Source organism: Phragmites australis, chromosome 5 (assembly GCF_958298935.1).
Source record: "Phragmites australis chromosome 5, lpPhrAust1.1, whole genome shotgun sequence".
Lineage (NCBI taxonomy): Eukaryota > Viridiplantae > Streptophyta > Magnoliopsida > Poales > Poaceae > Phragmites > Phragmites australis.
Genome location: NC_084925.1, coordinates 25,468,756 through 25,485,355, shown reverse-complemented (window position 1 = coordinate 25,485,355; position 16,600 = coordinate 25,468,756). Strand labels below are relative to the sequence as shown.

The window sequence follows — 16,600 nt, the reverse complement described above, 5'->3', positions numbered from 1 at the left end:
CAGCCTCAATTTCCTTTGTGTAAAGATACTCTGCAATTTTAGAAGACGAAGGCACCGGTCAAATATAAGTTCTTCGTTTGGCTAGCTTTTTGGAGCCGTTGCTGGACGAATGACGGCTTGCAGAGGTATAGCTTGAGAAATGGAGGTTCCTGCACCCTTTGTCAACAGGCATCGGAGACCATCCCATCTGATCCTTGGATGTGTTTACAGTCGGTAGGTTTGGTTCCGTCTGTTGCGCTCGGCTAGCCTTCAATGCTTCCCTTCGTTGGCTGTCATGGAGCTTGTTGATTGGTTGTTACCGACCCATAAACAACTCCCGAAAGACCTGAGGTGTGGTTTCGATTCTCTCTTCGTTCTAGGTTGTTGGCACATCTGGAATGAGAGGAACAAATGGACTTTCCATCACACTTTCTTACTGCCGATAGACTTGTGTTTGCTGATCAGGGAAGAGGGTTGCTACTGGATCATGGCCTGGAACAATCGATTGCTGGAGTTCTTCAGTTCTACCTTTAGGTCCCCGTTGCCTCTCTCATGTAATCGTTCCGTTTCCTGTTCTTCGACCGCTCCTATCGGATGAGATCAGTAAACTGTACTACTATCTTGCTTCTTTCCTCTTAATGCAAAAACACGCCAAGCCGTGTTCTCTAAAAAAAAAACTTTCGACCACGATTTTTGTGCCTTTGACGATTGGACAGTTTGATAATCTCGCTCCCTGGTTCCCCGTTTTGTGCTTTTGTCAGAGAAAGTTGCAAATGGCATTTTTTTAAGTGTATAGTCGCACGACCGTACGCATGTGAACAAAAGGAGGCGCTGAGATGAACAAATTGGATTGCTTCCAAGGAACAAATTTCAGAAATCTATTCACCGTTTCAACAACTCCGCCCATCCAATCCTTTACCACCGAAAAAAGCCCCAGATTGAGTCTCTTTGTAGACAACCCATAAAAAACACCGATTGATGAGGTCTAATATCTAAACAGGGGCGGAGAAAAAATAGAGGAAAGTGGCTATTTTGTGGAAACGACCTTGGAATCCACGATCTGCCGAATCTATACGTTGGCCTGCCGCGTCGATCAGGTCAGGAGAGGAGGACGTGGAGGGAGGCATTCTTGGTGGCCGCGCACACGGGGCACACGTCCACGGCCGCCTCGCACCCGCCGCACACGCACAGGTGCCGGCACGGCAGCAGCAGCACGCACGCGTCCGCCCCGCCGCACACCTTGCACGCCCTCGTCCTGGCCCTGTCGTCGGCGCCCTCCTCCTGCTCGAAGCAGCACGACCGCGCGTCCTCGGCCTCGCCCTCGGCGCCGCCGCATGGCGATTGCAGGAGCTGGTCGAGCGTGGTGCGGAGGCCGGCGGCGGCGGCCTCGTGGCTACTGGCAATGCCCTGCCACGCCTGCCCCTCGGCGCCCATCTGCCGGAGCTTGTCATCGAGCTCCGCGTTGCGCGCCAGCGCGCGCTCCAGGTCGACCTCTGCAGCCCGGAGGCGCCGCGCGGCCGCGCGCTCCACTGCCGACACCGCGGCCCGCACGTGCCGGCGCCGCGCCTCCTCCAGCCCCGCCCGCAGCCTCTCATTCTGCGAGTGGAATTCAATTTGATCAGAACGGACGGGGTCGAAAGCCATTCACGACACAACCAAAAAGAGTACTGGCACGCGGTTCTTGCTGAAAAACCAAACGCACCTCGATTCGAATGAACGCGTCAATCTCGACGGTGTGCCGGTAGAGATGCGACAGGTTGCCGTGCGACACCGGCGCAGCGCCGACCGGGCGTCCACTGGTGGACGCGGCGCCAGAGCAGAGAACACTGCTCTGGACGTCCTCCGCGGGCGCGAACGCCTGCGGCAGCAGCGCGCGGTGCCCCTCCATGATCAAGCCGGCGCCCACCACGTCGCCAGTCCGCGCGCGCTTCCTCGGCATGAAGCAACCGATATCGTGATTGTTGTTGTTGCAGGTGAGTTCGCTGCGCGGATCGCTGAACACCGTTTTGCCAGCCACAGCCGCAGCCTGCTGCTGCTGCAGCGCGGCGGCTAGAAGATGGCCTCCGCTGGGTTCGCCGAGGAACACCGACGCGCTCTTCGCGTTGTCCATCGCTGCACTGTGAGACACACACAAACAAGTGATGAATCGACCGGCCGAGACGTGGTGGTTTCATGGAGAGACGGATAAATAGGGTGAGCAGGGGAAGGAGGGGAGCGCAGGTCGCATGAGTGAGAGAGACAAGGACGGATGGAGAGGGAGAGAGAGAGAGACGGACCTAATGGCGCGGGAGTCATGGGGGAAGGCGTGGGCGAGGTACTGCGCCTGCACGGCCATCAGCAGGTACGACGCCTACACGAGAGGGAGGACAGCTCGAGGAGGAGGAGGAGGAGGCAGGGATGGCGTTGGAGCGGTGTCGTAGCAGAGCAACCACACGGGCGTGGTATATGCGTGGGTTGGGACGAGCAGAGCACGGGGAAGCTCGAGGTTATATATACGCGGCAGGGCGATGGGCTAAGCGTTAAGCGCGGGGCAGGGAAGACACATCGGCATGGGGTGGGCCCGGCCTACGTCGGATCAAGAGGCGACAAATGCTGTTTCGTTTGACGAGGTGGGACAGAGTGGACAAGCAGGCAACGGATGGATTGGGTGGTGGACTGGTAGCGGGATGCTGATGCCTCGCCTTTCCCCACTTTTTTTTTTCAGCCTTTTCTCTTTCCCAGCTTTAATAATTTTACCGCTCACTATATTCTTCGTGACTTTGCTCGTGCTTTCCGAGAGGGTGAAGGGACGTGGGATTCCGGAGGAGGATCAGTGGCGGAGCTTGAGCGAAATGTCAGGAGAGCCAGACACATATCTTTATAACAACCATTTAAGGCTCATAAATGGATAGGAGGCTAATGATGATACATGAATCAAATTAGCTACTGATATTAGGTAATCACTGAAAAAAATTTGAATCCACGGGCCATGACCATAAGGTTGACAAGTTCATGCTCTACTTTTTCAAGGGAAACGAAAGTACGGAATACCTCTGAATTTTCAAACCCATATACTTTCAACGTACTATTTTGCAGTATAACTAATGCTCACATGGTAGTTGATTGTTCGGCTGATAATTGCCATATATGATACTTGACGCCATCATCAGCAATTGATACTTATTTTCAAGATATTTATACGCTTTTCTGTTTAGCTTACTCTCATCTGTTTTATCAATATCCTATAATTTATTTTATTTTCACTCGAACATCTCAATTTTAGATCTGAGCTCACTGTCAACACAACTTTAGCCAGCACACCACACACACCCACTCATACCCGACCCACTGCACTCCTACAAATCCGACGCCGGCATCGCTACATAGCCGCCGTCAACTGCCGTGCATGCTCGACGTACGGCCGGCTCATGTCGAGAGAGGACACGAGGCACCGTGCATGCATGGGGCACGTTGCCAAGTATAGCACTGGTACCTGACTTGCGTGATGCCGGCCCTGCAGAACCGGATCTCGTCTCTGCCTTCTTTAAAACGCTCGATGGCCTGTCTGTCTGTGCCGCTCGCTATATGTTGTCATCTTCCATGCTACAGGGTTAGGGCCAGTACTTGTAAAATTGTATTCATTTCCCAACACCAACAGCACAGTGATTGTTTTCCTTTCCTGTGAAAAGTATATTTGCGAGTGACATGCATGCTAGCTGTGCACGCATTTGTGTGACACTGCTGGAGGTTGGGCGCTTGCAGAGACGTTTTGTAGGGTTTTTCCCCTGTTGATGCGCATATATAGAGGCAGCAGATCGAGAAAGTAATGAGTTAAGTTGGGTGACTGGGTGTACATGTCGGGATCGTGAGAAGGCTTCGTGCTACACTGCACCGCTCCCTATCATATTTGCCTTTAACAACAGCGCTTGCGCTGCTCATCATGATCTTATGCGGCTTGTCATTGCCTCCCTCACTCCGAGGTCACCGTATGTATTCCCGGACCGGCCCTGCCGCGGGCAGGGACCCTGAAGGCCTGGACCATAGGCGCCGAGGACGGTATTGCTCGTGTAGTCGTGTCCATCTGGGCCGGCCTGTTTCTTCCTAGAACTCTTTGTTTTTCTTTTCTCTCTTTCCGGCGCATTATGAGCCGCGATGTATCAATGGCGCGACCGCTGGACAACTGCATTTGCAATTCCGGTCCTAATTCACAATGCACGTTGAAATTTTAAAACTTTGACGAGGCAGCGGTGCATCAGTGGCTCAGTGCATGCATCATGATCCAGTCTAGCTTTGACCGTATGACCCTGTATCACATCGCCAGTACGCGCGTATATGTGCATCCATACTGGCGACATGCGACATGGTACATGGTCATATGGTTAGACCGGACGCGTACATGTGAACCGTACGCCGTACCTAGCTAGCTACATGTCCAATCCGGCCATATAGCTCCGGCATCGGAACTCACATACATGTACCCTACCCAGTCCATCCAGGGCATTAGCATCATTTGCAAACACATGAAGGCCTCATGCAAAAATGCAATGCAAAGTACTTACACTACTACACAAAACGTCATCATAGATGAATGATAACATATTTTTACAGACGTTTAGCGCACCCGTCTGAAACTGCACACTAAAAAAATTATTTTTAGAGGCGGGTGATAACTCATTTTTACAGGCGTTTAGTGCATCCGCCTGTGATCGAAGGCCTGTAGAAATAAATGATTTTCATAGACGCAAAAAGTGATCGCCTGTGGAAATCTATTATCACAGGCGGTTCACTTAAAAACCGTCTGTGAAAATAGGTTTTCACAGGCGGTTCCTTAAGCGGACCGCCTGTGATAGTCGGTCACTCAATCGATATTTTTTAACTGAAAAAAGCAAAAAAAAAAAATTAGACCGATCAGGAACCCCACGCGGTCGCAAGTCACAAGTCACATATTTTTTTCGCGCGAAATACGCGCGCTACGCGGTTTTTGGCACTCGAACTCGAAACCTGTTGGGTCGCGTGATCCCTCCCCACCATCACACCAGAGAACGACAACTGAACATTAAGCATATGTAATTCTTTTGATACCTGCAATTCGAAATTTTAAATGATTATTTGGGTATCTAAATGACCTCAAATAAAAAACTTTTCAACTACAAAGTTGTAGATCTCGTCGAGGGCTACAATTTTCATATAAACTTTATCCTTCTCCGACTTCGTATGAAAAAATTATGAATTTTTGAAAATAAGCTGTCACCCATTCTCACATGCGGTTCCTTAAATGAAGCATCTGTAAAAATATGATCATTTTTACAGGTGGTTCACATAAGGAACCGCCTGTAAAAATATGTGATAGCTTATCTTTAAAAATTTATAACTTTTTTATATGAGGTCGGATGAGGATAAAGTTTATATGAAAATTGTAACCCTTGATGAGATCTACAACTTTGTAGTTGAAAAGTTTTTCATTTGAAGTCATTTAGATACCCAAATAATTATTTGAAACTTCAAATAATTATTTGGGTATCTAAATCACTTCAAATAAAAAAAACTTTCAACTACAAAGTTGTAGATCTCATCGAGAGCCACAATTTTTATATAGATTTTTTCCTCATCCGATTTCATGTACAAAAGCTATGAATTTTTTAATGGATGATCATTTCCAGAGACGGTTCACATAAGGAACCGCCTGTGAAAATGACCATTTTTACAGGCGGTTCCTTATGTAAACCGCCTGTGATAATATATTATCACAGGCGGTTCACATAAGGAACCGCCTATGAAAATATATTTTCACAGACGGTCCGTAACTACAGGAGGCTTTTCAAATAAACCGCCTATAGAAAATTATCCTAAGTGTCTTGAAAAATAGTTTTTGTAGTAGTGGAAGGTCTGTGAAAATAAATGATTTCCACAGATGCAAAGCAGACCGCCTGTGGAAATTCATTTTCACATGCGGTTCCTTAAGCCAACCGTCTGTGAACATGAATTTCCACAAGCGGCCCTCTTTAGCTGCCACCTATAGATATAAAGATTTCACAGGCAGTTCCATAAGAGAACTGCCTGTGGTATGTATTTCTTAAAAAAAAAAGCATATATTTTATTCCCTCCAGATTTCACACAGTTTCAATACAGATTTCAACATCATCAAATATTCCACAAAATTCAATATTTAACACAAATACAATAATATTCACGACATCACAAGCCTATATTGCTAAGAGTCTTTTCTCTCCCACTCACAAAGCCTCGGATGGCTAGCTAATTCGTCTCCGTGATAAAAGAATCTACCACTCTTGTGGATGACTTCGTGCATAATAAATCGGCACATGTCACGTTGGACGTTTTGGATATCTTCGTCTGTGAGAGATTGGTTGGTATATTGGATCATCCGTGTCTGGAATAGAAACACAAGTAAAAGAGTTAAAACACTACTGACAACGGAAACATAACCAAATAAGAATGTGTAGGCGCAATGATAATTTACGTCCTCAGGGTTCGTTGTGTACCTCCCGTTTACCCTAAGAAATTGGCAAACATAGTATCAACAAAGAACGGTATTGAAACCTTGCTTGTGGCACTACAAATAGAAACGCAACGTATTCGTTAGTTCAATAAGACTCTTCGTCATAAATAGTGAGATACAAGCATTAGAAGTGTGTTATTACTGGAAAGTGTGTACGGACTGTTATCGCATCCAACTTGTCTGTATCGTGTATCCCACCTTTTATTGCGTACCAATTGAAGGCCCTATTTGAATGCCAATAAGTAATTATCAATTCATAAATGATTTATATGAATTTTATGTATGGAGATTTCCTTTACCTCTGCATAACGTTAATGAAATCTTTGTAGGATTTTTGTTGAAGATCGGCTGAGTCAAGGACCACAAGTTTGCTCAACTTCGGCATCAACATTATACAGATATAGTGGTCACTACATGAATACTTATGTTAGATTCTTGATCGATCAATTAAGTTGAATACTTATGTTAGGTTCATGACATATCACACTTACTTAAAGTTGTAGGGAGCCAAGATATAGCCATTCTCCTACATTTCTAGCATAGCTCTTCATATATAGGTTAACATTTCAAGCCTTCGTGTTTTGGTCATTTCTCTTACGACCCTTGATTTCTCCTTGTTACTCTTTCCCTTAATCTGGGGGTCATCAGTCCTCAAGTTCACAACCATGTTAGGCTGGGAAATTCGTTGCGGATTAATGAATCCGACGGGTGCCTTCAACTTTTCCGCATCGTTAAATTGCATCCTACAGAACAAGTTACTAGTCATTAGCTTCTATAGCATACATTGGTAGATATATGAACGTAAGGGTAGATTGTAGGCACTTACAGGCACCACGCGATTATGAGATTGACATCGAGTTTGTCGCGGCAGAACAAAGCGTGCATGTCCTTAGATAGGAGTCTCCGCTTAGATAAACGTTAGCGGAGACAGAAGCAGTTATTATGGAGAACCCTGCGCGACATGCCCTCATGTACCATTCATGGAATTTCCTCATCTCCCATAGACCTTCTTCGAGTTGAAACAATTGCAGAAATGGCTTGCCATGCTCATATTTCTCAGGAACATCCAGTGTATGCAAGAAATCCATCTGAGAGGTACTTAATGTTTTGCCCATCTCTTTCACGAGATCGCCCTTCGCTGATTCCTGAGCGGATGATGCCTTTCCTTTTGATGAGGTCAGAAGCCACCTCTTCACCAGATCAGGTAGAGTCTTTTCGTAGGGGGTAACCATGACAGGAACTCTCCGATGCTCAGGTGAATGTGGTGGAGGTGGAGGTGCCTGAGTCGCAGACGGTGAAGCATGATGTGAAGATGCCTGAGGCGAGCGTAGCAGAAACAAGTTGTCGTCCGGCATTTATACAATAACACAAGTCAGTGTTGAAGGGGAGCCTGTTGCACCTCGTGAGGCCTACGCCAAATTCTGCAACAGTTGCGGATTTCTTGTCAAGGAGTACGTCCCAATCACTATAACTGATTGGCGGTTGCAAGGTGCTTGAACGATTCACCCAGTTTGATGGCCTTAGGTGTGGTCTTCTGCCTAACAATCTCTGCCCATTGGTCTGGCGCAAATGGTCGACGCGAAGATCTTTGCACCCTCACCCTCTAGAGGAAAAAAAAGGAGAGTTGATATGAACAGAAGATATTCCTCCATTTAAGAAGTATAAAATGCATTGACTTCACTAAATACCTCTTAGGTGGGATCGTAGTCATTGTCACTTTCCCGACGTCGGATCTCCCGATCGCACGGAACAGGGCTCGGGCTGTGATATGAGCCCGAGCTTTCGTTGTTGTTGGAGGAGGACGGCTGATGCGGGCTTGGGCTCCTATCTAACCTCCCGCTTGCATCCGCTCCATCTTGTGTTGAGGCGTCCTCTATTGGGAGCGGCCTCTGTGCCGGGGCGCCCTCTATTGGGAGCGGTCTCTTAGGCTCCATGGTACTTATTCGACAATTGGATTATTGTTAGATAGAAAGATGCAATAATATTACTTTAGAGGAAAGAAAAGGAATCAATGTATGTGTTTTAAACTTTTCGTATAGGAAAGAAAAGGAATCAAGTGGCATTACTATTAAGCCATATTTAATTGAACTAACTATTTCGTTTTTCTTAGTCTACAGTTTTTGAAAAATCATCAAAATGTTGATCTTAAATCACCTCTCCAGCTTTATAAATTTCTTCCTTCAATCTAACCCTAACCTAACATTGGAAGCGGCCTCTGTGCAATGTTCATTGGCACTAGGCCATGTAAAAACACTTGGTTCTTTGTCTTGATCAATATCTTGACATGATTTGCCTCCAACAATGGTAATACATCGCATGTATCTGATATCTCAAATAACATTCAATTTATTCTTTTCTGAATTTCAATGGTAAGTCTCCTACTGTTATATTTGTGAAAACACGCAAGATGATAAACTCAAAATATGCTCTACAAAATGAAATGGTTTGAGCAAGGTAGTATGCACGACAAGTTTGGTATAATGAAATGTACTGTTGGTTATTGGTTCGATGGCAAATAGGTTAACCAAGTCATTACTAGGGATTTTTGACATATATTGTGTGAATGCTCTACTGCTCTGTCTAATGAGCATGCTTTATCTTTTTTACATCCAGCACCCGGTTGCAACTTGACTGCTGAAATGCTCCCTGAAATCCTAATTTGCCCATGAACTGAAATGATTGACTAGCTAGCTAGCTATTGCCCACAAATTGAAATGCTTCATTATTCTAATCAGCCCATGAACTTGAGAACAATCTCACTTATAGATCTGGCTGCTAGAAACAACTACTTAAATATCTCTTCCCAAAATGCGATATGCCCCTTTTATATGTAGCAAAGAGTAAAGGTTGTATTTTTTTATTGATTCCTATAGAGTTATGCATAGAAGAAATAGGACTGAAATAAGAGTCCTTGTGCACTCATTTATTTTTCCTTTCCATTCTTTGCTTTATACATGAGGTACCAATGCTGTACAACTTCTTTTACATGTCTAGAGTTGGCCACTCGTATGTTGGTTTATTTACATCAAATTGGGGCTGGCTTCTATGTAATCCCAAGTTTGTAATATGCACTGTGTACTTGTTCCATTTAATTTGTCGAAAAAAGAGGTCAGCTGCTCTGCCACCATTCAAATTTCATGCATATTGTAAGTTTCTTCGACTACCACAGAACATGCAGCTCAACGGCACGATGGCCAATAATTTCAGTGAAATCCATTCAACCTGCATCTCAACGGCACAATGGCCGGCATCACAAAGAGAGGAAGGCATCACACGGCCAGCCGGAGCACCAGCTACGACGGTACGGTCGGGAGGGGGATGGAGAGGAAGGCATCACACGGTCGGCCGGAGCACCGGCTACGACGGTGCGGCCGGGAGGGGGATGGAGAGGAAGTCATCACACAGCCAGCCGGAGCACCGGCTACTACAGTGTGGCTGGGAGGGGGATGGAGAGGAAGGCATCACACGGCTGGCCGGAGCACCGGCTACAACGGCGCGACCGGGAGGGGGATGGAGCGACTCACCACTTACTGCTTCAATTGCGGTCGTCGTCGGGGGGGGGGGGGGATGCGGCTAGAGTCAGGAGGAGCGCGGCGAGGCATCGCGGGTGGAACCTCCTCGTCGGGGGTGGTGGCGTCGCGGGGAGGCGCCTCTTTGTCGCAGATGAGGAGAGCGACGGCGGGGGGACAACGGCGGCGTCGGGGAGACGACGAAGGCGGCCGGAGACGAGGAGAGCACGTGGCCAGAGTCGGGGAGGAGCGCGGCAAGGGAAGAGGGCAGCCTGACGGCGCGCGGCCAAACTTCATCAAAGAGATAGGGTTTCAGGGGCCTCGGCGAGTTATATATATAATCATTTTCACAGGCGGTTGACGTAAGAAACCACTTGTGAAAATTATTTCCACATGCGGTTGACTTGCGGTTGCTTACGTCAACCGCCTGTGAAACTGATTTTTTTAATTTTTTTTTGGCAAAACAACAACATGTTAATACATGCCCTAAAGCATATTATTTACTCCATACATGCCCTAAAGCATACTCCCTCTGGTTGCAAATGTAGGTCGTTTTAGCCTCCTCAACTATTCTCTAAATATAAGTCATTCTCGAACTTCTATGCATTTTTCTCTTTTGTTCCCATCTTGCCCTTGTTTAATAAATGCTATCACTCTCACAAATGAATGAGTTATCTTTTCCAATGCAGAATAAATGAAGGGCAACAAGGTCATTTGATCTACTTTCTTAATCCTTGTGCACAAATCTAAAATGACCTACATTTGCAATCGAAGGGAGTATTATTTGCTCCATACATGCCCTTGAAATAAATTAAAGCATAATCTTACATATTGCATACAAAGTCCTTGACCGTGGATACATTTCGAGTAGAATAACGCAAAACATCAACTTGTTTGGTCAAAAGAGGCCCACAATGACATTTTCAGAAACAGTAAAGTTTTCATAAGTTACATAACATCACACTATTTGCCTTGAACTGTTTTCCCTATACCATCAAGGCGCATGTAGGGCATCACAGATCTATCTAGGGTTGCTTCTACAAGTTTGATCTTTTTTGGATCTCCGAAAGGCGGCACGTCATCGAATTAATTGTATTCTTCCTCATCCTCCACATTCTCGACTCCGACAATGCTTTGTTTTCTGGCAATAACTATGCGTTTCTTTTCATTTGTGGGGTCGATTATATAGAAAACCTGTGCGATGTGATCAGCGAGTACCCACGGGTCATCTTTGTGCCCTAGAAGGCTGAGGTCGATAGTTGTGAATCCGTAGTTATCCACCGCCACGCCATTTGGGTGTTTGACCCATTTGCACTAAAAGACAAGGATATGCAGATTCACTCCGTAGTCGAGTTCCCAAATTTCATCTATGAACCCATAGTAGGTGACATTTTCCCCTGTTGTGTCATAGGCTTCTGTTCGAACACCGCTGTTTTGGGTTGTGCTCTTCTTGTCCTTTACTTTGGTATAAAACGTGTACCCATTAATGTCATACGGTTACCATGACGTAACTAAATTTGATGGGCCACAGCCAACATTTTCAAATTTTTTTATCTATAGATTCACCATCTGGAAGGTTTTGGTTCTTGAACCATGTGGTGAAGCGACGTTTGTGCCCTTTCAAGATCCAATCATACGAGCGCCCTTGATTTTTTGTGTGAAGCTCATCCAGGTGTTGCTCGACGTACGGCGCCACTAACTGGAGCTGCTGCAAGATGGTGAAATGTGCTTCTTCCACTGCTTTGTAATCATGATCGATGAATCTTTTCTTTCCTTTGGTCTCTCTCCCAGACAACCTCCCCTTATGTTGAGATACAGGTACACCAATCGGATTGGAATCTTTTATGTAATCGATGCAACACTCAACAACTTCCTTGGTACTGTAGTCCTCGATCATGGAACCCTCTAGGTGAGCACGATTCCGTACATAGCCCTTGAGAATGCCCATGTACTGCTCAAATGCATACATCTGATGCAAGAATACAGGGCCGAGCACAATTATCTCATTCATGATGTGAACCAAGAGGTGTACCATGATATCGAAAAAGGATGGAGGGAAGCACATCTCAAGTTGTCACAGAGTCTCTACAAAGTAACTATGTAGAGCACCCAGTTTTTCAGCATCAATCACCTTTTGAGCAATTACGTTGAAGAAGTGACACAACCGTGTGATGACCACCTTTATGTATCTTAGCTTGATACCTCTAATTGCAATAGGGAGCATCTACGTCATCATCACATGACAATCGTGAGACTTCATACCGATTAGCTTCAAATTTTTCATCGAGACTAGGTTCTTAATGTTGGATGAGTAGCCAGTTGGGACTCTCACCCCACGTAAGCACTTGCATAGTGCCTTTTTCTCCTCAGGTGTCAGAGAGTAGCTAGCTGGGGGAAGATAATGTTTCCCATTTGGTCTGTCTTTAGGGTGTAGCTCTGGCCTAATTTGAAAATGCACCAAATCCTTACGTGACTTGACTCCATCCTTTGTCTTTCCCGGTATGTCCAGTAAGATGCCAAGGATACTATCACACACATTCTTCTCAACGTGCATGGCATCGATGCTATGACGGACGTCCAAGTCCTTCCAGTAGGGCAAATACTTAAAGAAAATCGGCATCTTCTTCCACATCATGCTGGTCGGCGTCTCATTTTTCTTCCTCTTTTTACCCTTCGGCGGCTTCCCAAAAGCAACCTTGATGCTACTGACCATTTGAAACACTAGTGCCCCGCTGCGAGGTTTCGGGCCAGTATCTTCCTCAATCGTGTTGTCAAAATGTTTCTTCATCTTGCGGTATCTGTGAGTTCTGAGTAAGAACCGTCGGTGTCACATGTACACTACCTTCTGTGAGTACGAAAGGTACACAGACACGGTTTCATCCAAACACACTGCACATCCTTGCTTCCCTTTTACTTGTCCCGATAGGGAAAAAAAGGCAGGATAATCATTGATGGTAGCGAAAATCATGGCTTTCAACGTGAAATACTGTCGTCGAAATTCATCCCACACCCGGACCCCCTCGTGCCACAGTTTCGCCATATCTTCCATCAATGGTTCTAAAAACACATCTATATCATTGCCAGGTTGCTTCGGTCCTTAGATAAGAATGTACAGAATAAGGTACTTTCGCTTCATGAATAGCCATGGAGGAAGGTTGTAGATGGCCAGGACCACTGGCCAAGTGCTATGTGAGGTGCTCATGTCACCGAAAGGATTCATTCCGTCGGTACTCAACGCAAACCTTACATTCCTTGGTTCTTCATCGAACTCTGGATACATGTCCTCGAACTTTCTCCATTGGCTAGCATCAACGGAGTGTCGAAGCTTAGTTCCACCCTTCTTGCACTTATCGAAATGCTAATGCATCAGTTCAGAGTCCCTAGGGTTCGAGTACAAACGCTGCAAGCGGGGGATCACTGGTAGGTACCACATTACCATTGCAGGACTTTTTCTCTTCTTCTCCGCGTTGGCAGAAGTGTCTTCTTCGTCATGACCAGCATTACTCTTCTTCTTCTTCGCGTTGGCGGAAGCATCTTCGTCCTCACAATCATCATTCCTCTTGTACCGACTCGTATTGCACACTGGACATCTATCCAAGGCTTCGTACTCTTTACGGTAGAGGATACAGTGGTTCGGACACGTGTGTATTTTTTGCACATCCAATGACAACGGGCAGATAAGCTTCTTCGCCTGATAATTGGTGGTGGGTAAGGAGTTAGGCTTCGAAAGCATGTTTGCCAAGAGACTCAATAGATCCGAGAAACTCTTTTCGGACCATCCGTTGTTGGCCTTCAACCTTAGAAGTTCAAGCACCGAAACACCGTAAACTCCTTATCACAGCCCTTCCATTTCTCGTACAAAAGTTCCTTCGATGCCTTCTGTAACGCCTCGAAATTATCTAAACCTCTCGTGTCCCTTCAAACATGCAGTTCTGCGTGGTGTAGCATTTCCTCCAGATCAATATCAGTATCATCATCCATCATAACATCAGTGTCGCATTCGACTGCTCCCTCATCATCACCATCTACTTGATCAGCAGCGATGTCCTCGTTTGTCTCGCTTGCACATTGTTCGCTGTGATTGGACCAACTTTTGTAATCCTCAACAAAACCTCTCAAGATCAAGTGTGATTTGATTATGTTTGATTTGTCCCACAATTTTTAGTTCTTGCAGTCAGAACATGGACAATATATTTCCTTTGCCTTCTTAGTCAAAGTGTCCTTCTCGGCGGCTTCAATAAAAGCAGAGAGACCTTTGATGTATATTTCTCCATGTCTTGGCGCATCGTACATCCATGCTCTGTCCATCTTTAACTTCAACCACAAAATTAGATACATCAATTAATTAATTTGAAAATCAAAATTAAAAAGATTTTTTTAAAAAAGGAAAAAATGGGCTTGTTATGATTATAATATGTCTACGCAATTGAATCAACATTGAAGCAAATTTATGGCTCAAAATAATGTGAATTCATTACTCTCTCTCCCTCCCCCTCTCCCTCTCCCTCTCCCTCTCCCTAGGGATCTAGATCTAGATCTAGAGGAAAAAATCCCCATTCATGATAAAACCTCCTAGATGCTAAAAAACATCAAATTCTAGCAAGATTTTTTTATATAATGTTAGAACCATGTGAATCTATACAATTGAATTAATATTGGCAACAAATTTTAGCCAATTCGAAGATCTAAATGGCAAGAACCATGAGCATCTCTAGATCACATTTAAACCCTAATTAAGCCTTAAATCTAAATCTAAACATCAAAAAAATAGTAGCTAGGGATGAGATACCCTTACCTTAGATGGCTCCTCCAAGGAATTCAAAAAAAAACCTTCCCCCCTATTTTCCAAATCCGCCGCCACCTAGAGCTCTACTGTTCGAACAGTAGAGCACTCTGTCTTACTGAACTCCACGATGGGGATGACACTATTTATGGAGATATTTCAACAAGCGGTTCACATACGGAACCGCCTGTGAAAAATAATTTCCACAAGCAGCTCCTTATGTGAACCGGAACCGCCTGGGAAAATAGAGATATTTCCGCAGGCGGTTCCTTATATGAACCGCCTGTGGAAATATCTAGGCGGTTCACATAAGGAACCGCCTGTGGAAATTAGTTTTCACAGGCGGTCCACATCCACACGGGGTCACAGCCACTTTCTCAGACGGTTGGTCCTACGAACCGCCTGTAGAAATGAAACCTAGCTGTCTCAAAAAATAGCTTTTGTAGTAGTGTTGGTTTGATCAGCGCACTACTTATTGTGTGATTAAAAGGAACATATACATTATAGTTGTTCTGTAATCATAGAGAGAACAAGAAAGGTAAAAGGAAGAGATGAGATAAATACTTTCAATATGCAAGGAGTAAATATGAAGTCGGGTAAGTTTTGTGCGATGTAACTCATGAACAATTGAGTTATGTTGAGAAACCAAGTTAAAATGTGCCTTGGTTTACTTGTGATGAGTGATTGATATTGTCATTTATTTGGTTTGATAATCTTCGGTTTTGCATGAGCTTTGATGTGATTTGAATAAATTTGGGATTTCATTGAGCATATTGATTATGGACTAATTGGAATTAGAGTTGTAGATATGTGTTTGCTTGTCTCATGGTGTGCAGGTGATGGATGCAACTTAACGGTCGACGGCGGGGTGATTGGGGCCAAGCGGAGTGCTTGGTACCAGACGATCAAGGACGCCGGGGGGCGTCAAGGGTGATCCTAGCTGAACACGTGGAGGTCAAGCAAAGCATTGAAGACAGATGGAGACAACGTGTTGATAAAGTCAAGCGAAGGGGATGCCAGTGCAAGTGACAAGGCGGCCCGACGGATCGGGAGCGGGAAAGACTTACCGGCAATCAGGATCGCATAACGGAGTACACGTGTCGACATCGAAGCGCTTGCTTAAGGTGTAAGCAAGACGGTGAGTCACGCTTTGAGAAGCGTGCAGGAGGTTTCGCGGTTTGGCCTCAAAATTGTGGGAGGACTGGAGGGGTACGTTGCACCATCGCGAAGCTAAGTCATGAAGGCGTCGTGACCGTCCAATGAAATGATAAGAAAATGGACCAAAATGCCCTCGGTGGTAGGTATGAGTGTACTACAAGAGAGGGGTATTTTAGGAAAAATATAGGAAACTTAGGAGTTAAGTTTCCTAGGCCTATAAATAGAGGGGTAGAGCTATAGAAGAGTTTGAACCAGCTATTTGAGCTCCTTGTGGCACCCATCTGAGAGCCTTGTGTTAGGATTTTAGTAGAGAGGAAGAGTAGTGCTTAGCCTATGTATTATGTGAGAGTTTTGTGAGGAAAAATCTTTGTAATCAGTTTAAAATAGGGCTGACCTCTGCTGCAATTTAGTTTATTTTTTTCATGTTATTGTGCTCACCTCCTTCTAGTTTCACTCTATTAGTTTCCTTGCAAATTTGCAAGTTTTCGATGTTTCTTTGTGATTTTCATTTTGGTTTTTGAGGTGAATTTTCAGCACCTTGGGAGGTTGCTCTTCTTATTTCTAGAGGCATAAAAATTCATATATGATTGTACACTCATGGGTCTTGAGTACCCTTACCTCTAGATCATCAACTTGGAGAGGTTCCTTGTCCGGTGATCTTTTCTTTAAGCT

General features: G+C 45.2%; 1 protein-coding gene across 1 annotated transcript; it reads right to left on the bottom strand.

Moving 5' to 3' along the window:
* Nucleotides 1-232: 232 nt before the first annotated feature.
* Nucleotides 233-2,427, bottom strand: LOC133919010 (probable BOI-related E3 ubiquitin-protein ligase 2). The gene is made up of 3 exons (XM_062363189.1): nt 2,256-2,427; nt 1,682-2,096; nt 233-1,575 (listed from the first exon to the last, which is right to left on the bottom strand). Exons 1-3 carry the CDS (start codon nt 2,312-2,314, stop codon nt 1,078-1,080), a joined length of 972 nt encoding a protein of 323 aa, XP_062219173.1. The 5' UTR covers nt 2,315-2,427; the 3' UTR covers nt 233-1,077.
* Between the last annotated feature and the right edge of the window lie 14,173 nt (nt 2,428-16,600).